General features: G+C 45.1%; 1 protein-coding gene across 1 annotated transcript; it reads right to left on the reverse strand.

Moving 5' to 3' along the window:
* Positions 1-229: 229 nt before the first annotated feature.
* On the reverse strand, positions 230-7,225 carry ARSI (arylsulfatase family member I). The gene is made up of 2 exons (XM_033140293.1): positions 6,347-7,225; positions 230-2,195 (listed from the first exon to the last, which is right to left on the reverse strand). Exons 1-2 carry the CDS (start codon positions 6,691-6,693, stop codon positions 797-799), a joined length of 1,746 nt encoding a protein of 581 aa, XP_032996184.1. The 5' UTR covers positions 6,694-7,225; the 3' UTR covers positions 230-796.
* Positions 7,226-25,750: the final 18,525 nt, after the last annotated feature.

Consider the following 25,750-nt stretch of genomic DNA (forward strand, 5'->3'; position numbering starts at 1 on the left):
GGTACTGTATTAACTATGATACACACACATTCATTAATCATGATGACACTTGACAACTATGGGTTTGGAACATTCTGAAATAAGGAAGGGAAGAGAAGGGACAGTCTCCAGAACCTGCTGAGGCTAAGCAGGCTCTCAAAGATTAGAGATTACAAGTCCTGGAGGGTTTCCCAGTAAAAATATGCATTGTTGTGGACAGTATCTAGAGTGGAAGAAAAAAGGAGGTGAGGTGGGTTAGGTCAAACTTTATTAAAGGCCCTTCCAGACCGGGATTTCTTTCCGTAACATGTCATTGATCCAATAATAGTACATCAGTGGTGGGTTTATACTGGACTGTTCACGCAACATTCCGCTTTATTAGTGCTTCCCCAATGTTAGTGCATTATTGCCACCTAGAGGGACACTCTTGCACTATAGCGCAAGAAAACCAGGACCCACACAAACAAACAAAAACAGAATATTTGTGGATAAAAAGTTGCAGGATTTCAGCAGGGAGTTACGGGACGTGCGCTTACTGGAAACAAGGCAGTCCATCCGCCCCAAAACTGTTGCAGGTGCAAACCGTTTGAAAGCAGGATTGCATATAACTCCCCAGATACCACCATGAGTACAAACCATCATGAATGCACAATAAAAAGGCCACCTGGAGGGGCCCTACTTCCACTGGAAAAGAAGTGGACTAGCATCCCAACCCATTTCACGCACTAGGTATGGGGGGGGATTAAACTGTCCCATGGATTCTATTTGGAACTGCACCCCCTTGAGGCTGCGTCTGGCACCACCCCTACCTACTCCCTCAGATGCGGTTGGACATCAACCTGGTGTTCAGCTTCCGGAAGAAGGAGCGCAGCTTGCAGATCTTGCACTTCTTCTTCCGGTTTTTATTTTTCAGTTTTCCGTGTCCTCCCTCCCACACGTCCTCCTCTTCCGTCGCCCAAGGACCCCAGGCACCACCATTGAAATCCGGGTGGGCGCGAGGATTTTCTGCTGGGTATCTGACCGGAATGGCCGTCTGGTTGTAACGGACGAGTCTGATGAGGAGAGCCCTCACCACGTCGGGTCGCTGGTCCGACAGATCGTAGCGCTCGTATGGGTCAGCGGTGATGTTGAAGAGCCAGACGGATTTGCGTAGGCCGTCCGTCAGGCGCTCCAGGTTCCACCAGCTCCCTGGGAAGTTGGTCAGAGTCTGTGGCGGGATCCAGTCACTGTAACCAGGGTCTCCAGTAAGAAGCTTCCAGTCTCCTACCCGCACCGAGGCCTGCACTGCCGTATTCCATATGCCAAAACCTCTCTCCAAAGAGCCATATTTAGCATGGTTATAAAGAGGGTCAATGTTATGCAGGATTTCCACGCGGGGAGACTCTTTGCCCTCGCTGATCGCTGGCCACACGTTATAGCCGTCCAAACTGTCTGCCTCAGACAAGTTGCCCCTGGCCAAGGTCACCAGAGTTGGGTACCAGTCCGTGATGTGAATCAGGGCCCTGCTGGTTCTCCGCTTGCGTTTAATCAGCGGGCTGTGCACAAAGCCAATTCCACGAACACCTCCTTCCCAGTAAGTCCCTTTGCGACCTCGCAGAGGCCAGTTGCTTCCCCCGGAAAAGGTCTGCCCGCCGTTGTCGGTGGAGAACACGACCACACTGTTTTCATAGTAGCCGTACTTCTTGAGCGCCCAGGTGATGTTCTTCACCGCTTCATCCATGCACGTGACCATGGCGGCGTATTTACGCCGCGCAACGTTGCCCATGGAGTGGTAGCGGTAGATGTACTCCTTCGGGGACTGCAGCGGTGTGTGCACAGCTTGGAAGGCTACGTAGATAAAAATGGGCTCCTTGGGGTTGTGGGCGGCGAGGATTTTGTTGACTCGCTGGGCGTAGAGGAAAGTGGAATATTTGCCACTTTGTTCCCAGGCCACGTTCTCGCCGTCATGAAGGTCGTAGCCGCAAACACCCGGCCCGTCACAATTGTCATAGGTGTAGTAATCCACATTCCCGGTCAGCGAGCCAAGGAAAGTGTCAAAGCCCCGGCGAGTGGGCAGGCACTCTTTCCTGTAGAAGCCCAAGTGCCACTTGCCCACCATGTGCGTGGAATAGCCAGCTTCCTGCAGCTTCTGGGGAAGAGTGACCTGGTTCAAGGGCAAACAGTTGGGTTGCCGGGGGCGGATGATGGAGTGCTGAAGGCCGGTATGGATTTGGTACCTGGGAGGAGAGGAAAGGGCACCAGAAAGGGAAATCGTTAATGACTACAGTTCAGTCCTTCACCCATTCTGCATTTGCAGAGAGCCTGAAGGGAAAATCTGCCCTTGCAAGGCATTAGGTGCACTTGAGAATGTTTATTGAAGGTCCCATGGCTGCATATTCAGGATTCTCAAATTGGAGGCACAGCTAATGCATATACAGTATATTGGGGCAGATACAACTAAGTAGTCCCACCGGTGGAAGCCCGCACAAGGACTTTTGCTAGTGCCATGGGGCCAAGCTTCCCTTAGCTCAGGGTTGGGGGTGGGGGTGCGGGTGGGAGAGCCCCAGAAGAGCACACAGGTGAGGGAGAAGGCAGAAAGGTTTGCACTGGCAGAGCAATTTGCTTGGTGCTACATTGAATGATGATGATGATGGTGATATTGTAGCCCTAATCACATTGTTATCACACCATATTATTCACCAAGCTGTCCAGGACTAGAAATGCAGATGTGAGGCACCGTAAAGACCAATAGATTTATTACACCATGAACTTTCATAGACTGGAATCCATCTCATCAGATGCATAAGCATAGTCTCCAGTCCATTATGCATCATTCAGTAGTTAAGGTGCCACAGTACTCTTTGCCTGTTTTTGCTCCAATACCAAGCTTTTTGACCAGGTGTTAGGAACCTCTGTCCTAGGTGTCAAATACATTCCTGCAGGCCTCTCTGCTGAGCCCTCAGGACTCTTTCTAGGCCACATTGTTCCCTCCAGGCCAAACTTTTCCCAGGCCCTGCTCTGCCCCAGTAGTGTCTAGTGAGACAGCGTGGGTGGGGCTTTAATGCTCTCCCCTTTTCCCAACACTACAGGTTGCTGTTGGGGGGTGGGGCATAACACACTGTGAACTGAGAAACGGTACATGGCAGCAGGAGTCAGCTTGGATCTGTCACCATGCGCCATACCGCGCCAAGCTTCCCACACCTCGTCTCTCCCCTTTGGGTAACTGCCAGTGACCCACTGTGTTTACAGCGATTGAACCTCACCTGCATGACCTCCCCAGTCACTAATGCTCTGCACCCTCCTTGAATGTTTTTGCCTGGCTGGAACATGTCCTTAAGCTGTGATTGCTTGAATGAATGGGATGCGGTGAGGAAGCCTCTGGCTTGTGCTTGGCCGGATTGTAGTCTCTTGTGCAAAGGTAAGAGCCACAGCTATTGATCATCTGGCCACACCCACCACTATCACTGGTAGCCTTGAAAGATAGGCTCAGCCAGAAGGGATAAACTATTGTGCAATGCAATCCAATGCATTTCAAAGTAATTCCCACTGAATGCAATGAATGCAGTCAGATCATATGGGTGGGGGGAGAGAGACCTCACACGCCCTCCAAAATTGTCCTGGGCATGCAGGCAATTCAAACTGCAGCCAACATGCTAATTATTCACCCAACTGCTCTTTAGTACTCTTCCTGTATTTATTCCAGGCAGGTACAAAGAGGATTCCCCTTTTTAATTGGCATTGCTGACTGTCCAATCCCTTGGAAGCAGAGTTAAGTACAGTACATAAAACGTCTTCCCAGGATGAAGTCATTGTGACTCACAGTGAGTCTGTTCTATTCACCCTGTTACTCCGACCAAAATGTAGTCTCCTTTTGAAGGAGTGACCACAGCTGACTCTGGCCTCTCTTTTTTACCCTTACATTGGTTTGGGCTGCATAGCCTGGAGAGGTCACACCAGTCCCTTCTGTCTTTGTTCCATGACTGAAAAGTGCTTGGTTACATGGGATCAGGGAGGTTTCTTTGCTTCCTGATTTTCACACTGCAGGTTATTTCATAATCATTTGAAGAATGATTACTGTTAGAACAGAATTTTTATTCAGAATACTTATTTTGGTGGTTTGAGACACTGGCAATACAAGGGAGTGTAGAGTAAAGAGTGTTTGGGAGAATCCTCAGATGGTCTCTTCTGGTGCAGGACATGGGTGTAGCCAGGATTTATGTTGGGGTGGGAGGTAGAACCTCAGCTAGTTAAGTCTTTTTTATTGATTTACTTGATTTAGAGGGGGCAGCTGCCCCCCTTGCCCACCCCACCCCACCCCGCTATGCCCATGGAGCAAGATCTGCTACACTTGTCTTTTATTTGAGTTGCTGTATTACATTTTGATTCTAGTTTTTATTGACTGTTTATTGTCATTGGATTTTTTTCTATTGTGTTTTTTCCTATTGTGTTTTTAAGTCACTTTGAATCATTTTCATGAACAAAGCAACTAACAAATAATGATGATGATGATGATAATCTTCACTATCTAGATGCTCTGTTCTAGTTGGCCAAGGGAGTTTTTTGTTCAGAAAACTATCTCAGTTTGTACAATGTACTTTGTCATAATGCTATATTTATTCTTCCCTACAAAATAGGTGCTACTGAATAGGAGGATGCTGAAGGAAAAATGTCATTCACACACCCATCAATATTGTTGGAGTTTTGATGTCAGGATCCACCCTTCCCTTTCTGTGCCACCCACAGACGTCTAAACCTACAATGCAGACTGTGAGGCTCTTACTAATGGCACTGAAGTCAACCAGTCAGTAAATTATTATGCCCATTAATTGAACACTAATTCTATCCTCATGTTGCAGACACAGTACAGAAAAGAGCCTGCATTCCCCCTCTCATGAACCAAAATTTACAACAGTCCCTGCATTTATCTGTGGATTTCAATGGACTGTATATCCATGTAGAAAAGCTCAGGATTGCAACCTAAGGCACCAGGGGCACATTCCTGACAGAAACTTTTTTTAAATTAGTTTTCTTTAGGGTCCTACACAGCTTTCTCCTTCTTGTGTCTTGGCAGGCAAGCAATCTTTTTTTCACTTGACATCTACAGTATTTTTCAGCCCAGTATCTTTTCTTATAACAGGAACCAGATCATGCCTCAAAGTACTTCATAAAAGTGAAAGTGGGGAAATAAATCACTCTTACTGCTAAGGGAAATGGAAACACATAAATTGTCCAGGACATAATTAAAAGGAGAGGGGTAGGGCATGGTCTTCAAATGCCACAGATTTTTCCACCCAAAGAGCTACTGTTTGGAAGGGCTGATTGAAGATATTTTGCTGTCTAAGACTCTACTACACACAAACACACACACACACACACACACACACACACACACAAACACATGTCAAAGAGCATAAGATGCAAGGCTGGTCCAGTTATTTTGACACTACAGGCAGAGAATCTAGCAAATGCCTCTCTCCCTCCCTGGCAGTAAAAAATACAACCATTATAAAACAAACAAATAAATAAATAACAATTTGCTGCTGCCCCTCTGTGATAACCCAAAACAGCTGTCTCTGAAGCGGCTGCCTTACTCTGTCTAGAGGTAGGATTGGTGCTTTCTCCTGTTACATACCACATCCTTCTATGGTACTCCTAACGGAAGAAAAGCTTTTCAAACTACATGTATCATTCATCCTAACTGTAATTCTTAGGTCAGCATGATCCCCGTACTGCGAATGAGCTGTAATGACTTCTTTAAAGCCATCCAACGAAACTGCGCCTTCACTGAACGGTTGGAATGTCACACTGTCTACACACCAACCACGCTGCATTTCACTATTTTGATAAAGTGATGTATTTTACCCAGTTAGGGTTACTGTTTGTGCCCCAACTAAAAAAAAAAAAAAAAGTCCTAGTATCTTTAGCATCCAGGAAACAAAAGCAAAACTTTTTAATTGCCTGAAATCTGTTTTATTATTTTAAATATAAGTTGCTCACTTGGCTTTTAAAGTCCCTCTCTCTTATTTTACAGAACGCTAGCAAGTAGCACACAGATCTTGCCCCCAGTATAATACCAGTTGTTGTTTTATGTAGTGCTGATAATGCCAAGGTTGCAGGTTCAATCCCTGTATGGGATAGTTGCATATTCCTGTATTGCAGGGGGCTGAACTTGATGATTCTGGGGTCCCTTCCAACTCTACAATTCTATGATTTTAACCCTGGGGATCTTCACCTTACCTTTTGAATTCCGTGTCCTAACACTCGCCAGGTGTTTCATGTGAAATTATTGGGGGGGGGGTACACAACACACCGTCCTGATAAGAAGGGGTGTGTGTGTGTTTGGGGGGGTCTGGCTGCTTGTCCTCCCCCTCTGCCCCAGAGCCCTTACCTGCCCGTGATGAGCTGGCTCCTGGAAGGGGTGCAGATGGGTTGGATGTAATAGTTCTCCAGCTTCACCCCTTCGGCCGCTAGCCTGTCCAGCGTCGGGGTCTGGATATCGGAGCCGTGGTAGCCCACGTCATGGAAGCCTTGGTCGTCCGTCAGGATGAAGATGAGGTGGGGCGGCCTGGCCAGAGCGGCAGAAGCAGCAGCAGCAGCACCAGCCGCCGGGAGAGGCTTGCCCATCGGGTCCCCGGGCACTTCGCCCACCAAGCCGGGCTTCATCCAGTCCCAGGAGAGGTAGCCGAAACTCAGCAGGCTGACGAGGGAGAAGCCGGTGAGGGCATACACAGCCATGCTGGACCGAACCGGCAGGCACTTAAAAGTGGGCAGAAGCGCTTTCTATTGCAGCCCCGGCATCTTCTGCAGCAGGAGATCTCCTCTCTCAGCCCCCCCCCCCAAACTATTTTGCTTCGTGAAGCAACTTTTATGATTTGATTCACAATTTCCCAGCCGATCTAGGGGAAGCTACAAAAGGGATCCTCCTGAGCGATCGTATCAATTGTTAATATCAGCCAAAGTAAGAGAGCGACGCCCTCAAAGACTTCGGGATTTGAAATCCCAAAAGTTGGGGCTTTGCCGTTATTTAGTCTCTCTTCCCCCGCCCCCGATTGCGGGCTGAGCGTCCCGGAGCCCTTTTGGAGAGACAGGATCTTTCCACGTGCTACTCCTGCCGAAAGTGGCACGGGAGTTCAGCCCCCCATCACCGCTGCGCCCACTCCTGGCCTGCGGAGCGGGGGATTCCCTGCCCTCTCCGCGCTTTGCCCTGGTGGAGATCCCTGGCGAGGGCAGAATCGCATTATTAGCCCCCCTTGAGATTAATAATAATAATAATAATAATATTGAAATTCCCCCGCCTCGAAAATCCACGAAGATGTTTGTCAACGTCCTCCTCTTCCACGCCCTCCAACCAACCCGGGGGAAACCCAAAATGTGGAGAGCGCAGCCAGGCAGGAAAGCCCGTCCTGAGCAAACTCTGAAGAATGCAAGAAGTTGTAAAACATCTGCCCAGGATATTGGCCGGTTTATGGGGAGCCTCAAGCGCCGGCTCCTCCCAGGGCTCTCATTGATTCGAAGGAGTCATCCGGGAGGATCTTCCCGGGTCCTAAGAGCGGTTCCTTTTCCAGGCGGTCTCAGCAGAGTCTGCGGTAAGCTGAGCAAAGCCTCTCCTCTTCCCAGAGGGGAGGGGTTGCGAGCAGGAGCCATTTCCCGCCTGGGCAGGGGGGCGTGTTCAACCCCCTGCCTTAGCCCCTCCTTCCTGCCGCGTCATGCGCCATAGCCAGCCAATAGGGCTGGCTGGGGGGCGGTGTTCAAGCAGCCCGGCAAATTCCATCTCATTCATTCTGTTCCTGCTCGCATCGGATCTTCACGAGCTTTCCTGCATCGGGAGAAGTGGTATCGTATGAGGCTGACTGAGTGTGTGCAAGAGGCTTGATTAGTGTTTTGTCTGTTCATTTCTCTTCACGTGGTTTAGTTAATTTTCCTCTTGCTTTCTCCTGACATTTGCTTTCCCCAGCTGCTTCTCACTGTACTGCTTCCTTATCCATCCCCCCTTCCCCCCCTTTTTCCATTCAAGGGGACTTGCCGTTGTTTTGTGTGGGTGGGAGAGCGAGACAGTGTGGAGTGGACTAGAGAACGTGTGTGTCTCACCTTAACAGTTACAGGTGGGTAGCCGTGTTGGTCTGCCATAGTCAAAACAAAATCGAAAATTCTTTCTAGTAGCACCTTAGAGACCAACTGAGTTTGTTCCTGGTATGAGCTTCCGTGTGCATGCACACTTCTTCAGATACACTGAAACAGAAGTCACCAGATCCTTAAATATAGTGGGGGAGTGGGGAGGGGTATTACTCAGAAGGGTGGTGGGAATGGGTGATAGGCTGATAAGTGTTATGTATAATGAGATAAGAATCCAATGTCTTTGTTCAAACCATGGAGAAACCTGGTTTGAACAAAGACATTGGATTCTTATCTCATTATACATAACAAAGCCATCTTTAGCCATCTCACCCCTTGCCTTTCCCTGCAAAACTAACTGCAGCCGTTTAGAGTCGTCAACAGGTTTTCCACACTTATCAGCCTATCACCCATTCCCACCACCCTTCTGAGTAATACCCCTCCCCACTCCCCCACTATATTTAAGGATCTGGTGACTTCTGTTTCAGTGTATCTGAAGAAGTGTGCATGCACACGAAAGCTCATACCAGGAACAAACTCAGTTGGTCTCTAAGGTGCTACTAGAAAGAATTTTCGATTTTGTTTTCACCTTAACAGGTTTGCTAAGGCCTCTTTCCTCAGGTTGTGATTGTTAGCCCCTGCAGCGTTTCCTTATTTCTTGCATAATTTATGTTCTCCCATTCTCCTCCCTGCGTTAGACTGCAGCTTACTTTTACACTGAGGCTTTAAAATAAACAAACAAACAAACAAAAATAAATAAATAAATAAAAAGTTGAATTAAAAATAAATACATAAATAAAATCTCCACCTTCTACCAGCGCTGGTAGTTCCCCTCTCCCCTTGCCGTTAGCCCCTTGCTGCCTTTGTTTACACCAGCACGTGGTTGCTGCCTGCTAGCAACGAGCAGCCTCCTGGCTTTTAAGGTGTCTCAGAAAGTTTGCCTTTTGCTTAGTAAATACTATCTCCGATGTTTTGTAGATATATCTCTGACAGTGTGAATCTTTGCTCAGCAGATATATCTCTGTACTATTCCTTTCCTGTGCTCCCCCCCCCCTTACGTTTCTGGCACGCTGGGTTTCGTGTTGTTCTAACTTTTGCCGGTTTACTATGTCTGCTCCTTGCTTTAAGCTGCTGGGGGACACTATTGGAAGCGTTTCCCATTTCCCCTTTTGTTACTAGCAAAACCCAGTTGTTTACTTTAAAACCCACTTTTCCCTGCTGTGAACTGCTGGGTCTTAATTGTGCTTTCTGGGGAAAAAAACTGCTTGCATCCGTGTTTGCAGCGGTTGGGGCGGAATCTACTTGCATCCCTGTTTTTCAGCGGCAGGGAACCATGTGGTAGTGGGGGGGCGCCATCTTTGGGGTTTAGAACAGCAGCCTTATAGGTGGCCTCTTCGTTACCTTACCAACAGGGAGATTGCTTCTTTGTTCTAAATTTGCCCTGCGGTTAACTTGCCACATTGTTCTAAATCACCTGCCCGGCTGTTACCTTGCCAACAGCTGTATTCTTCTTAGATAGCCCTGCAGTGGAATTGCTACATTTTGCTTCAGTTGCATCATAGTTGCCTTGCTAACAGAAGAAGAGTTTGGATTTGATATCCTGCTTTATCACTACCCGAAGGAGTCTGAAAGCGGCTAACATTCTCCTTTCCCTTCCTCCCCCACAGCAAACACTCTGTGAGGTGAGTGGGGCTGAGAGACTAGCCCAAGGTCACCCTGCAGCTGCATGTGGAGGAGCGGAGACACGAACCCGGTTCCCCAGATTATGAGTCTACCACTCTTAACCACTACACCACACTGGCTTGCATAGTTGCCTTGCCAACTGCCCTGCCTACCTGCAACTTTTTAAAACACAGCTAGGACCCCTGGCCTGGTTTTGCCCTGCTGTTGCTACATGTTCTAAAACTGCTGGTTGCTAAAACAAAATAGATAATAATAATAATAATAATAATAATAATAATAATAATAATAATAATAATAATAATAAATTCCTTCCAGTAGCACCTTAGAGACCAACTTAGGTTTGTTCTTGGTGTGAGCTTACTTCTCCAGATACCACTGCGGATTGCTGTTAGCTGCTACTGCAGCTGCTGGTAAAATATTTACTTATTACTTTGGTAACTAGGAGGAAATATAGGAATTATTAAGCGATTAATAATAATTGAATAAATAATAATAGAAATATTGAATAAATTTTAAATAAATAAATAAATAAAATATAAATAAAATATTAAATTAAAAATAAGTAAATTATATATATAGTAATAAGAAATGATTAAAATAAAATAGCAATTAAAAATTTTAAATAATAAATGATAAATAAAGCAATAAATAACAGAAAAGTATTGAAGTATTAACAAAGTACAGACTGGTGAATAAATTCTTATTGACTCTGCTTGCTCCATCATGTCTTCGAAAAGGAAGACCCCAGCTGAGGGTGATGCTCCCAACACTGCAGCCCCTGCGTCTGGCAATCCTAAACCACGGAAGACACCGCGTTTAAAAAAAAAAGAAAGGAAGGAAGGGGAAAAAAAGGTCCTAGCCCCAAAGTGGTAACCCAAATTTTCGAGGCCTTTAAATCTTTTATGAGCGAATTCTATAATGATTCCCAGCTTGCGGGATCCAGTTGCGGCAATGCATCCACAGGTAACCAACTACTTCATACAGCGTCCGGGTCCCGAGTGCTCAATAATTCCTCAGTTACAGGTGCTAGCTCCAGTAATCCTTCCACCTCGTCTAACCCCCCCCAGTGTTGCAGTCTTCTAGTTTTTTACAGAATCCACAGTACAGGTTCAGCCCATATGGAGAAAGCTAGAGAGTTCCAGAAAAACATCTACTTCTGCAAACTATGGCAAGTTCTTAAAGAAATGGGAGTGCCGGATCACCTCATTTGTCTCCTGAGAAATCTCTACGTGGGACAAGAAGCTACAGTTAGAACTTGATATGGAACAACTGATTGGTTCAAAATTGGGAAAGGAGTACGACAAGGCTGTATATTGTCTCCCTGCTTATTTAACTTATATGCAGAATTCATCATGCAAAAGGCTGCACTGGATGAATCCCAAACTGGAATTAAGATTGCCGGAAGAAATATCAACAACCTCAGATATGCTGATGACACAACCTTGATGGCAGAAAGTGAGGAGGAATTAAAGAACCTTTTAATGAGGGTGAAAGAGGAGAGCGCAAAATAAGGTCTGAAGCTCAACATCAAAACAACTAAGATCATGGCCACTGGTCCCATCACCTCCTGGCAAATAGAAGGGGAAGAAATGGAGGCAGTGAGAGATTTTACTTTCTTGGGATCCATGATCACTGCAGATGGTGACAGCAGTCAGAAAATTAAAAGACGCCTGCTTCTTGGGAGGAAAGCAATGACAAACCTAGACAGCATCTTAAAAAACAGAGACATCACCTTGCTGACAAAGGTCTGTATAGTTAAAGCTATGGTTTTCCCAATAGCAATGTATGGAAGTGAGAGCTGGTCCATAAAGAAGGCTGATTGCCAAAGAATTGATGCTTTTGAATTATGGTGCTGGAGGAGACTCTTGAGAGTCCCATGGACTGCAAAAAGATCAAACTTATCCATCCTTAAAGAAATCAGCCCTGAGTGCTCCCTGGAAGGACAGATCCTGAAGTTGAGGCTCCAGTATTTTGGCCACCTCATGAGAAGAGAAGACTCCCTAGAAAAGACCTCCTCACAAGGAGAAGGGGACGACAGAGGATGAGATGGTTGGACAGTGTTCTCGAAGTGACTGGCATGAGTTTGGCCAAACTGCGGAAGGCAGTGGAGGATAGGCGTGCCTGGCGTGCTCTGGTCCATGGGGTCACGAAGAGTGCCACGACTGAACAACAACATGCCCATCACTGCCCCCCTAACGCCTGCCTAGCACCTCAGCTGCCTCTTCTGATTCAGATGGAACTGAAAGGTAGAGGTTGGTGTCATCCGTTTATAGGTGAGCAATTCACTCCAAAACGTCTGACGAGAACTCCTTCATATAGATTGCTTTTTTAAAAAGGGTGCAAGTGTCTTGCACTAAAAATGCTGTTTTGGCACTTTCTTAATTGTATTCTAATTACGAATGAAATAGCATGGGGGGAAAGATGGAACTCTGTGGGACACCACAGGAAAAGACCCATGGTGATGAACTTTGAGCTGCTCCAGAAAGATATCGTGGTTAATGGGAGCCACTGAGAGGTCCAGATGAACAAGCAGGGTAGTTCTCCCAGTAAGCCTAAGTGCTCTGTAACAGGACTCATCCATTATGAGACATCACGCTGATGGTGCCGAACTAGAGCTAATGTGAATGTCACACCAGGGGAAATCCCATTTTTAAAAATCCCCATGAAAGCCCAGGCTTGCTCCATCGGGCAGCCAGATTGCTTTTCAGTGTGTGATGAGGTGAGTAACCTTTTTTACTAACCTCACTGCAGGGCAGATTGGAAATCACAACAAAATAATTGAGCAACCCCTGCGGCTCTGCAGCTGGCCAGGACTGACTTTGGCTTATGCAAATCTGCTCTTAGCAAGACAGCAAATGGCTGTCTACTACTGTGGAGCACCTGAATGGTCCATAAACACATGCATACAATGATACTTTATATCTGAAAAGAGATGGTGTCAGGACTCAAGCCCTCTTGGAAACCATGCCTTTTGCCTTGAAAGCCATTCTTCAAAGCTCTAGGTCAGGGGTCTGCAACCTTTAAGACACAAAGAGCCACTTGGACCCGTTTCCAAAGGGGAAAAAAACAACTGGGAGCCGCAAAACCATTGCGACATTTAAAACAAATATAACACTGCATATATTGTTTCTTACCTTAATGCAATAATAATAAATAACGTATAGGAGCCAATGCAAAGTATAATTAGTAAAAACAACAAGAATAAGTTCTTACTTTTTTGCATTGACTCAGGGGCGTACCCAAGATCAAAACTGGGGGGGGGGCAAGCCATGGTCGTTCAGGTTGTGACATTTCAGCACGGAAAGGCGAATGAATCCAAAATTTAAGGGAAATTATATATAATTATAGCAGTGCTTTATTACAGTAGTTATTACAATTATTTGCTTGGTTTTTAAATTTTTTTATTCTAGTTACATGTCTTATGCCAGGGGTGGCCAACTCCCAAGAAACTGTGATCTACTTTCAGCAGTGATCTACCCCCGTTTTTGGGGGTTCAGCTCAAAGTTGTTTGGGGGGGTGGTGGGTGGGAGAGAGGGCTTCCCCCTCTAAGATAGGTTGGCAAGCGAACTAATAAAGAAAGAAAAAGGGGGGGTGGGAATGGAAAAGTGGGGTGGAAAAATATAAATTGGGGGTGGGGTGGGGTGAGGAGGATATCTATTAAAAATATGTAGTAGTTTAAAAAATAAAAATAAAGGGGGGAAATCTTTTTCTTCTTTTTCCTTTTTTTGAAAACAAAAACAAAAGGGGAAGAGAAAAGAAAAAGGGGGGATAGAGGCAGAAAAGGGTAATAATAAAAATTCAAATAGAGTGGCTGCAGCAGCTGTGGGGGGTGTTTGTTTGTTTTTCGTTTGTTTGTTTGTTTTAAAAATGGGATTTCTCCCCTTGGATTAAAAAAGGAGGGGAGGAAGAAAAAGAGAGGGGGTGGGAGAGCAAGGCCAAAAGCAAAAAAGCAAAAAACAGGTTTGGGGAGGGAATCGTGCCAGGCACTGCAGCGCGCCGGCCTTGGGGCTCCGGGCCCCCGAGCCGCCCTTGGGGCCGTCGTTGAGCATGTACACCGCCCGCAGCGAGCGCTGGCAAAGCACTGGTTGGCGGAGGTTTCAGAAGCAGCCCGGACGTTTTTGCCGCCGCCCCAAAGCAGCTCTACTTCATCCTGTCGGCGACCATCACCGCCCTCCCGTCACGGCGACGCCTGGCCCGCCTGCTCCGCCCTCCGCGCGGCCGCTTTGAAAAGGATTCCGCCCGACAGGGGCCACTCCAATCGCCGCCGCCACCTCCCGCCGCCTTTATTATCCCGACTCTTCTCTCTCTCTCTCTCTCTCTCTCTCTCTCTCTCTCTCTCTCTCTCTCTCGATAACTCGCAAAGCCCAGCTCCTTCTTCTCCCCGCCCTAACGCCACCCTCATTGGCACGTTCCCCTCAAACAGGAACAGGCATCCCGGCGGCTCATTGGCCGGACGAAGCGTCGCTCTCCCGTGCCCGCCTCCCGCCTTCATCCTCAGTGGCTACCTCGGCGGTAAGGCCCCGGCTCCGAGCCTATGCGCCAAGGCGGGCAATCTGTCCTACCAATCGGCACGCCAAGGTGGTAAAAGCTCAGCCCTCCCCACACGCTTATTGGTGTGAAGAAGTCGCTTCCTCTCTCTGGGAGTGGTCAAGGTGGATATCAATCTTGGGTCTGTCCTCAGGAACCCCGAGAGGGCTGAGAAAGACCGCCCAGCTGTTCAACGTTGATGCGGATTATTCATGGTTTTTTGGCCCTTTTTTTGCCGATAACCATTTAATTATTATTGAAAGGGCATTGAAAGGGGGCATGCCGGAGCCGCGGGAGACCTGTCAGAGAGCCGCATGCGGCTCCGGAGCCGCAGGTTGCTGACCCCCGCTCTAGGTGCTCCTTCTTTTTCCTTTTTTGAGGGCTCTGCACTCTGCACATGTTCCAGTGCACTCTGTTTGAATTTTGATGTTAGAAACAGGTTGTGGGGTCCAGTCTTGCTGAGAACCTGACTAAAATTGAATGCTGTTAGTGAAATCACTGCCACCAGAGGGTTAAGAGATTATCTATTTTCTAGAGGATATTCATTCATCCCTCTAATATTTTGCAGTGCTAAAGTCCCCATTGAGAGCCATAACCTCAACACATTTCTGCTCCCGACCCAGTTTGTCCTGGATTGCTTTCTAGTGTGTGTGTGTGTGGGGAGGGGAGAGTCAGATGCCAAAACAGGGTTTCAGTACTCTTAAAGCTATGTGACAGATAAATAATTTCCCCCTCCGTCTGCATCTGGGTCCAGGGCTGTTGCTGTTTTGCAGCTTGGTTTCTATCATGTACCAGCAAATTCAGGTCGTGCAATCAATTTGATGTTCTTGTGCAACAAACCCTCTTCCAATAAATAAATGAAACTGACCATCTGCAATAAGGAAAGTGATGGGAAAACACACTGGAGAGAATTGAATATCCATTACTTAATGCAACATTGTATGACCTCTCCACAGACAAATCCAAACAAATAGTTAATAAACAATGGGTACTGTCTGACCTGCCCTCAAACTTTGTGCAATCAAATCACGATTTGATACCTAATGAACATGCCATCTGTCATCTCCCAATGGATACTAGCTGGCAAGTGCTCATCCTTACCATGGCAATTGTTTCTTCAGTCTATTCTAGGCCATTTCTCATGGGTGCAAACTGATCTTATTCAATTCATATCAAAGTGTACAGAAGCATGCAACACAAGGACCCCAGAAGAGTGAGGGCAATGGGGGAATAGAGTGCCCTCTAAGATTGGTTAGGGGGCTAAGACCACTCTCCAGGAAATATCAGTTTTTTTAACAAGACGGCTTTTTTAGTCAAACACTGCAACTCCTTTCTCCACTCCTACTTACTCAAGGAAGCAGCTGGACGAGTTTACTCAGCCCAGCTCTCTGTTTTAATCCCCACTTCCTGAGTTGTGGAAAGCAAGCTCCTGGAATCTGTTGTAGGCTGAGCCTTGTCTTGCCACCCCATCATTGAACAAGACAATTAACTCTTCCTCATTGAAATCACAGTTTTGAGTAGAAAAAATAGTGAAGGAGGGAAAGGTCCAAGGGTGCTACTTGCTTGTAAGAAGTTTGCAAAGGTTCAGCCTACTGACCAAGCAACACTTGTGTAAAGGGCAAAGCGGTGGCACAGTTCTGAGTGTGTGACATGGACAGCAGAAACCAAAAGCAGTTAACATTAAACACCTTTCTTGTTTGAGAAGTGTAGGCTTCCAAAGCCATGCATTTTCCCTAACAGCAGTCTTTGCCATAATTATTACAAATGCATTTTCGACCTCTAATTCAAGTTTTCCAGACAATCATGTTTTATTTGCGCAATAGTGCTAAGAAGTAGGTTATTCTAAGAGTAAAGTTTTCACTTGGTATCCAAATGGCATTAAACGAGATCGCCAATGTCCTTGCATGCACCGTCCTTTCCACTCCTGACCATCATACTTTCAGGGCTCCTCCACACTTCTTGTCCCGCTGCTTTTCTCTGGGGGAAACCGCTCTTTAGTGCTCTATCGGCACAAACGGCAATTCAGGTTTTCTCCAATTTGATGTTTGCTGCAGTTTAACACCAAAGAGTGAGTTTTCCCTGGGAAATGAGTGGGGCAAGGCACAGGGCAAGCAAAAAAACAAACAAAAAAAACCCACTTGGACTCATTCTTTCTAGGTACAGGACAAGCAGAAGTGTGGATATGCTCTCAGTGAACGCCGGAAGGGAGATTCTAAACACATTCAGCTGAGCATGCTTAGAAGCTTCCCCATGATCAGGAACCCGGATAACAAGGTTTCTGAGCATGAGTCTTCTGAGTGTCCAGCTGAATGGACTGAGATTCTCCCTTAAGTTTGTGCTCTCACACATTCAGGGCTCCAGTCTAGAACTGGGACACCCAGATTCAGCCTCTCACTTGCTGAATATGGCTCCCTGGGCATGTTCCTTCACTTCTCTGTGTCTCATTTACACTGGAGCTTCATGAACACTTTCCAGAAAGATAAGTCCTATTGAACCCAGCAGGTAGAACTCCAGGAAAACATGCAAATCCGTCAAGTGACCTACACGAGCCCTTTGTAAGAAATCACTAATGTGTGTAAAAGCATACTGAGTTGGTGGTATACCTTCTGTCATTTCAACCTATCCTTAAAGCCACATTTTTTAAATGGAAGAAACTCTAGTCCTCACAATGCATTTCCATAAATGCCTCGAAAATCTGGGCTTTCTCCTTTCAATGTTTTCCTTTTCCTTTTTTGGAAATATAATCTATAATGCTATATCTTCTCTGTTTATTATAAAGCCCGGGAGTTCTTTAAATGGTCTCATTTGTATATCCTTAGGTCATGTAAAGAATTTCCCTTCAGACTGGATTTAACATGACTTGTCTCTGCCAGTTCCAGTTCATCAATATTTTGCTCTTTGGCTCAGTTCCAGTTCATTCAATATGAGCCACTTTTTATACATTTCAGACAGATTAATGTCAAACTGTGGATTGCCCTGTCACTCGTATCAAACGAATGCAAAGCTCGAAAAAGAATTGTATTTTAAAAACATGCTACTATATGTACAAATACCACAACTTCCAGAATCTCATTTCCCACGTATTCCTTCCAAACTGGCTTGCATAGCAGGAACATAGAATCATAGAGTTGGAAGAGACCACAAGGGCCATCCAGTCCAACCCCCTGCCAAGCAGGAAACACCATCAAAGCATTCCTGACAGATGGCTGTCAAGCCTCCGCTTAAAGACCTCCAAAGAAGGAGACTCCACCACACTCCTTGGCAGCAAATTCCACTGTCGGACAGCTCTTACTGTCAGGAAGTTCTTCCTAATGTTTAGGTGGAATCTTCTTTCTTGTAGTTTGAATCCATTGCCCCGTGTCTGCTTCTCTGGAGCAGCAGAAAACAACCTTTCTCCCTCCTCTATATGACATCCTTTTATATATTTGAACATGGCTATCATATCACCCCTTAACCTTCTCTTCTCCAGGCTAAAACATGATTTTAGCTAATTTCAGGTACACACCTGCATCTCTCAGATCTTTTCCCCCACCCCAAGATGAAAGGGGAGAGACTAGTTAGATCAAGAGCGCAAATGGGGCAGGCTCAAAAGTTGGCCTGTCAGTCAGGAGCCCCCTAAGTCAGGGACACACAAGCCCCCTGAGCCAGATTTCCCTGAGGAACCTGCCACCCCCTTTACTATGGGAGTCTCACACTCCTCAGTGCTGGTCAGAAGTGCAGGTAATGCACCAGGAACCGCCTGAGAGGAGATGGAGGGGTGGACTGCAGTCCAGAGGCCAGCTCTTTTAAAGCTCTCTGGAAAGGAGGGAGAGCCTGGAAGAGGTAGAAAAGGCCAAAGAGGAGGAAAAACCCCCAAAGCTGAGTTCCAGACTTGTACCGCTTCCAGACAACCTCCTTATAATGAGCATTCATCCTGGTTTGTTAGTGGAGAGATTAGATAAGGTTTCTGAGCTTCTGATCATTGAACCCCTTATTCTGAGTTGGTTGCTGCTTTTACAGTATTGTAATTAGAGTTTCACTTCATGTTTAAGTCAACAGAGGTTTTTAGCACAAGTTCACTTCCAGATCACTGAAAAAAGTATTTGAACTGCTGTGATTTTTGGCTATTCCCTTGCTGTTACGGAGGCACAATTTTTTTTCATGGAATCATAGAATTGTAGAGTCGGAAAAAGAAATTCTTAGCATGTATGTTATTGGCATTTGATTCCTTTGATGTAGGCTGATGGTGTCATGACTTCAGAGACTTGGTAGAATCACAAAGAAATTTCTCCCAAACAATATTATTATACATTTCATTTTTTGAATTAAACTACCAAGTGGCTTCCCATTGAAATGCGTTATCTGAAGAAGTGACAGCAGTAACATCACCAAATGCATTACAGTACAATGTACGATTTTCTTTTCAATGCTTATTACCATTTTGAGGTAACTGAGAAAGTGAGAGGGTAGGTTTGGAGATACGAGATCATAAGGAAGCTGGAAGAGGTTTAAAAAGGTCTCAAGGCAGGACTACTTCAGACAACAAGTGGGGGCTCACAAAAATTGACTTTTCCTTCTTCCACAGTTCTTCCCCCCCATTGAAAAGTAGCATGTTGGGGAGAAGCTGGGCTAGACTCCTCCCTGATATCTAATTGTATGAACTGCTGCAGGCTTGGGGTTTGGACAGGAAAAGGACTGCTTAAAATCGGGTGAATCCGCTGGGCAGGTCTGGCCTGGCCTTTGTTAGGCAATGATAGGTAATGTGTTGCCATGGGAACTGAATAATTATCCAATTATTTCTTGGTACAGAACTATTTCGAATAGGAATGACCTTTTGAGAAGGGGGCAGGCACACACACACCAGTCTATTAAACATGATGTGATCTAGGCAGCTGCTTGTGAAACTGCAGCTCCAGTATGGGCAGATGGAGAATGATCCCGGTTGTCATGGATCCCATGGTGGCAAGTGGAATGGGGCATGTTTGGAAGGATCTGTCAGAGGAGGAGTTTGAGGAGTTGGGTGGATGTAGCCTTAACTCTGTCCAAGGGAGGGGGAGTCAGCCAAGCCAGTCCCTACTCTGCTTCTGGAGTGTGATGGTCCCACTGTAGCTGAGGAGCTAAATGACCGCATCAGAAGCAGAGGGAGAGTCACCAAGGATGTACCAGCAACTGCACTGGCATGAACAGATCCACTCTCCCTATAGAAGGGCTCATTTGCACGCACTGTCTTCTCTCCTTGAAAGAGAGCCATTAAGACGACTGGTCCTGTCCTGAAGAAGTGTGCATGCACACGAAAGCTCATACCAAGAACAAACTCAGTTGGTCTCTAAGGTGCTACTGGAAAGAATTTTCTATTTTGGTCCTGTCCTGTTCCTTTAAAAGCAAAACAGGGAGCAGCATGTCAAGTATTGGGACAACATCTTTGCTTTGCCTAGCCATGTAGCCTCGTTTCTGCTGGTGTACCTTTTGAGCCATAGAAATATTAAATAAATAAATTGTCCAGTAGCACCTTAGAGACCAATTAAGTTTGTTCTTGGTATGAGCTTTTGTGTGCATGCACGCTCATACCAAGAACAAACTTAGTTGGTCTCTAAGGTGCTACTGGACAATTTTTTATATTTTTAAAATATATTTCTACTGTGTCAGACCAACACAGCTACCTACCTGAATCTTTTGAGCCTTATAATCTGTATCCTGAGCTGATGCAGAGATCCTGTGCTGATTTCCTATTCTTTCATCTGAGGATAGAAGCTGGGACACTGTGTCGTGGGAAACAACTGTGTTGTGGGCTTTGTGACTAACACCATTTGGGCATACTGGCTGTCTCACTAAAGATCTGATGTGGATGCAATGGACTTTGGCCCTCTGTTTGAATATTTAAGATGAGCCTCCATCAGTGCTCAACCTGTATATTTGTAAATACATTGCCAACGTAGCAAAATACCAATAAGCCCCCAGTGACCTTCCAAAGGGAACCAAATCTAGATAAGTGCTGTGCAAAAAAAACAACAACAACACAACTTTTCACCACTTAGAGAAATTGAGTGACAGCAACAGTGTATTTTTATTGAAGCAATTTGTTGTATGAAGGAATGTACAGTCATGTCAGTTCCCACCTGCAGTCCAGAGTGGTGTAATTCAGAGTCAAACACAAATTCCCCACCTTATTGAGAAGAAGGCTTGCAATATATATTAAATGAGGATTAGAATCTGTTGGTACTACCGCACTGGGGATACAAATGAGGTGGATTTGTAGAAATGGGGTTTCAAAAGTGTCAACATGGGAGTGATACAGTTTTTGTTTTGTGTACTGCACTAGATGGCATTCAGAACGCATGTTTGAGAAGAAAAATTGCAACACTCCCTATTATATAATAGTTGCCACCTTGGGGCTGCTTCACACAACCAATAGTTTGCCTAGTTATGTTATTAGCTCAGTGCTTATTACAGCTGGACACAAAGCAAAGCATCCATCTGATACCTATGTCATGCTACCCAAATGATTACCAACTTGCAATGGGGGTGGCAATGGGAGTGCAGGATCTTCCAGCACATCACAGGCAGTAAATCAATCTAGCAATGGGATGAAGCAAGCTGGCCACTTATTATTTACCGGTATTTTAAACAATGGTAAACCACCTTTCAGTGAAATAGTCTCAGAAATTATTTATATAGTACATTTATATCCTTCCTTCCAAAGGAGCCCAGGGAGGAAATGTATTACATGTTTTGAACGCACCACACGGCCAGACCCATTCTTGATGCAGGATACCATATAAAAGGACCAAAGGACTCTGTATGAGTTCCACGGCAGCAATTACGCAAATGGTACAATTACATCCACAACATGAATCAGAAGGGTGATTCATATAAACAAAGTTCATTTGGTCCAGACAGTGACACAGAATGTTATCGTTGATCTCAAACATAGCAGCAAAAGGCACATAAATTCATTTTCTCAACCGGTTAACCATTCATTAGGCCAAAAACATGATTGGGTGGTGAGAAGTGCCAGCATGAAATGCAACATACTTGAAGAAAAGGGGGAAATTCTTAGTATCGATGTAGTGCTTTCTCTAAGTGCTTAAAGTATTTCATGACGACTCTGAGAAGTAGGCCCAAATTATCATCACATTACAGATGGAGCCTGAGAAATGGTGGCTTGCCTGGAACCTCTATTTCTAGAATCTATGTTCTATCTATAAACCTAGGAGGACTCCCATGTCAAGAATCATATCGCTGTCTCTTCCTTATGAAATATTCCCCCCCCAATCTCCTTTATGAAGCATTTTCCCACCCTAAATCTCACTATGTCATTTCCACTCGTTATTATCCTGCCCTCCTTAGCAGTTCAGGACAGTATACTGTACGTGGTCCTCACTTTTACCCCAAACAACCCTGTGAGTTATACTAAATTTAGTATACTGATTTCTCACCGCTCATAAGCAATTTTCATGTGTTCTGTTAAAATTTCACCAGACTGCTATCTCCTAAAGAGAGGTCTCAGTTATGCTGGTATGACCCAGAACTGATGACTACTAGGGAACAAGAGCAAGGGAGGGCTATTGCCCTCATGTCCGGCTTGTGGGCTTGCCAAAAGTATCTGGTTGGACCTTGTGGGAAATGAGATGCTGTACTAGATAAGCCTTTGGTCTGATCCAGCAAGGCTGCTCTTATGTTCTTAATTTCATGCTGAAGTTGGCAAAATGCAGAATTTGGCCTCTGAGCAGTGTAAGGATTTGGAGAAAATGAGAATAACCAGTAAAGCCATTACAAAGAGAAAATAAACTTATGAGAACATAAGCAGAAACATTGCCCAGAGCCTAGTTCATTTTGGAATCTCTTGGGTTTTTAAGATTTTGCTGTGCTTTTTATTGAAGTTCTGAAGTCAGGAAAGAGACAGCGGGCACCAGTGGAGTGAATTAGTTCTGGGAATCCCTTTCTGAAGAGATCCAGATTCAAAAGTGATTAATCTCTCTACAGCATCACAATTAACAATTTGGGTGCATTCAGATGTAGGGATTGTTGCATTCGTTTTCTTGGTTACAGTACTAGTACTCCTGTCCAAGTTTCTAATGTTCCCTTTGGACTGCAGTGCCTGTTGCTTTATGGAACTGCAGCTTTTTGATCGAAATACCACCATGTTGTGCTAAATTCCATTCACACCAGTGGGTGTGATGTGACACAACTGCATACATCATTAACTGTGCCAGCACCCTTTATGTGCATGCATGCTTCTGTTCCCCCCCAAGGAAACATGCCCAGGAACACAGCAAAAAGTAGCTGTATGTTGGAATAGCACTCCAGATTTTATCACATCACATGATCCATGGAAATGGTGGGGGAAATTACAGTGCAAAACTCCAGTAACCTTTTGCATTATTAGGGTTGCAAACAGATTATTTTTTTTCCTGGAAGGAGTTAACATGGAAATAAGTGCTAGACTTCTACTAGATTTCACTTGATTTTCCGAAGTGGCTTTTATGTCATGTGAAAGATCACAAAAAATGTGGAAATTGTCAGGTAAGGAAATGTCAGGAAAATGGAATGAAGTGCTTCCTAAATGCAGCTCTTGTTTTCCACACCCAACAGGTTGAGGGGAAAGATGGGGACTTAATCCAGTAAAAGGAGCAGTTGCTAATTGTGCTTTTTTTTGTCTTCCTTTGCCCAAGGACATCCTTTGTCATCTGCTGCACTGTTAAACATATGCAGTGATAACCAAGAAATCCAGCCAGATGGGCGGGGTACAAATAATAAATATTATTATTATTATTATTATACTATTTACCAATAAATCCTTTTACATCTATCTGGCTTTCTAGCTCTCAAACTCCTGTTTGTAATATGATACCACTAATGATAATAATTCTGGCCAATATGACCGGATTCATTACTGGGATTAACAAAAAGTGCTTTGAGCACTTTAAAATTTACTAGCATTTTTACTAACATGTACAATACACAAAATTTTAGCATTTATTTAATGGCAGTCAGTTGGATGCCATTACGTGGGTGGCGCTATGGTCTAAACCACAGAGCCTAGGGCTCGCCGATCGGAAAGTCGGCAGTTTGAATCCCCGCAACAGGGTGAGCTCCCATTGTTCGGTCCAAGCTCCTGCCCACCTAGCAGTTCAAAAGCACATCAAGTGCAAGTAGATAAATAGGTACTGCTCTGGCGGGAAGGTAAACGGCGTTTCCGTGCGCTGCTCTGGTTCGCCAGAAGCGGCTTAGTCATGCTGGCCACATGACCCGGAAGCTGTCTGCAGACAAACGCCGGCTCCCTCGGCCTACAGAGTGAGAGGAGCATCCGCAAGTGGACCTAACGGTCAGCAGTACCTTTACCTTTACGAATCAATATGGTGGATTGACCCTTTAAAAATGGCACTAAATTTAACCTCCGATTTTATAAAAAGCACTGGTGTTTTTTTTTTTTGTTTCTTAAAATTCTCAAGCAACACACACACACAGAGAGAGAGAGAGTACGTGAGGGTGGGGGTAGGAGAGAGAGACCCCCCCAAGAGGTCTGAACATAATGTCTCTAAGACCAATTTCCCAGTTGAGATGGTGAAACAGGACATTCATGTATGCCCTGTGCTTACTGTTCTGAACTTCTAGAAGGAAGGTAGTATATGAATGTATTAAATACTGCAATTAGATGAAAAGAAAAGACTTAGGAGCCATAGAGGAGTGGCTGCTCATTGAAATCGCAGGAGAGAGCTCCAGTTGTTAAGAGCATTTCCAGTTGCAGTTACAGGCCTCAACATAATTGTAGATGTTAGCATTTCTCAGATTTCTCCAGACACTGTCAGGAAACAATGGTGTGTGGGAAACACCTTAAGGTCATGTCCACTTGTGTTACTCATAATCGTTCTGACAATCAGTAAAACAGCCTAGCCTCTTCTTGTTGAGCTGCTGGATAGTTTAATGCTGACACCGTGTTGTTCCTCTGACAGCTGTTGCTAGACAACAAGTACTCTGGTAATATTCAAAGCCAACTTTGACAGCAACATAATCTTGATATGTCACCTCAAAGGAATTCAGTACCGGGTTTTTAGATCCTTCATAAATCATGCACTGGCTGGATCTCAGCTGATGTGATAACCTTTATCATGCAACAACATTATAAATAATGTTTAATTATTGCATTTTTTAAAAAAAAAATAATCTCAGGATGGTATAGATGGTTCACCCCACCTCACCCTCATTTAAACCTTACTATAGTTTGCAGGCTATAAAGTCCAATAGCATCTGTCATATGTGGAATTGCCTGTGGGGCAGGTATGAGGGGGAGATTGCTACCTGCAGGGCAGCCCTTATCCATGCTAAGGGTGTGGGGGGGGGGGGTGGACCACACACATTGTTTTGCTCACCTCTTTCAGTAGCATGGCATCTGCCTACCTGTATGAGACAATAAATTCTGAAGGTAAAGGAGCGGTTGAAAAGGAACTGCTCTTCAAAAACCAAGAGGGGGAAGCCTGACTCGGGGAATGTAATGGGATCAACATAGCAATGAGTAAAGTATACCAGGATGGCATGTAAACATACCCATAGACTGGACCAAGGACCAAAATATGTATTTTTCATGATGGAAATAGTTTGAATGCATAGCACGCAGCAAATATGTGTTCACTCTTAAACACACTTCCATTGTCTTTACTTCATTTCCCTCTGTTAATTTATCTAGTTTATATATTTTACTATGGGTGTATGATTCATTTTTCATCAGGGATCAGAGATATGCATGGCATGAAGAAAGTGCGCCAGGGCAACAGAGCACTTTAATCCACATTAATTGCGCAAACCTAGATTTCCATTATGAGCTTTAATCTCTCCTGAAAAATAGTGACACTGTGGAGGCACTTTTTGACAGCATGGAATGCTTCGTCGGTGTTGATGGCTGCCTAAAAGGAAGATCGTGAGCACTTGTTGATTCTCCTGGCCTTGGCTTTGGCTTAACGGGAATGAGTCAGTGTAGCCAGTGGGAAGGAAAGCTCTGACCTAAATCACAGATCCAGTAATTTCTGACGTATCACATTGCAAGAATTGCCTTGAAAGTGTCAGCTTTTGTTTTGCCAGTTACCACAGAACTGGCATCTGAAGAGCCACAACACTTCCATTCCAAGCTTTCACTTGGGAAAGAAGACCACAACATCTTCTGAACTGGGAGTAATAATGGGATATTTTTACTCATATCCTTCAACTGGCCGGTGAAGAAGTAGGAACTGTATCATGCCATCGTCTTCAAAAGTGGTCCTTACTGCTGAAAGCAGGTTAGTCCAAGCTCAGACGAACCTCTGGGGTGCTCAAGACTGTTCAAAGATTTGTTTCCTAGACTGGAGTTTGGTCAACCCCAGTTTTCCAAACTTGGGTCTCCAACTGTTTTTGGACTACAACTCCCATCATCCCTGGTTAGCAGCAGACAGGGATGATGGGAATCTTAGTCCAAAAACAGCTGGAGACCCAAGTTTGGGAAACAATGACTTAGGCAATG

Source organism: Lacerta agilis, chromosome 2 (assembly GCF_009819535.1).
Source record: "Lacerta agilis isolate rLacAgi1 chromosome 2, rLacAgi1.pri, whole genome shotgun sequence".
Taxonomy (NCBI): Eukaryota; Metazoa; Chordata; class Lepidosauria; order Squamata; family Lacertidae; genus Lacerta; species Lacerta agilis.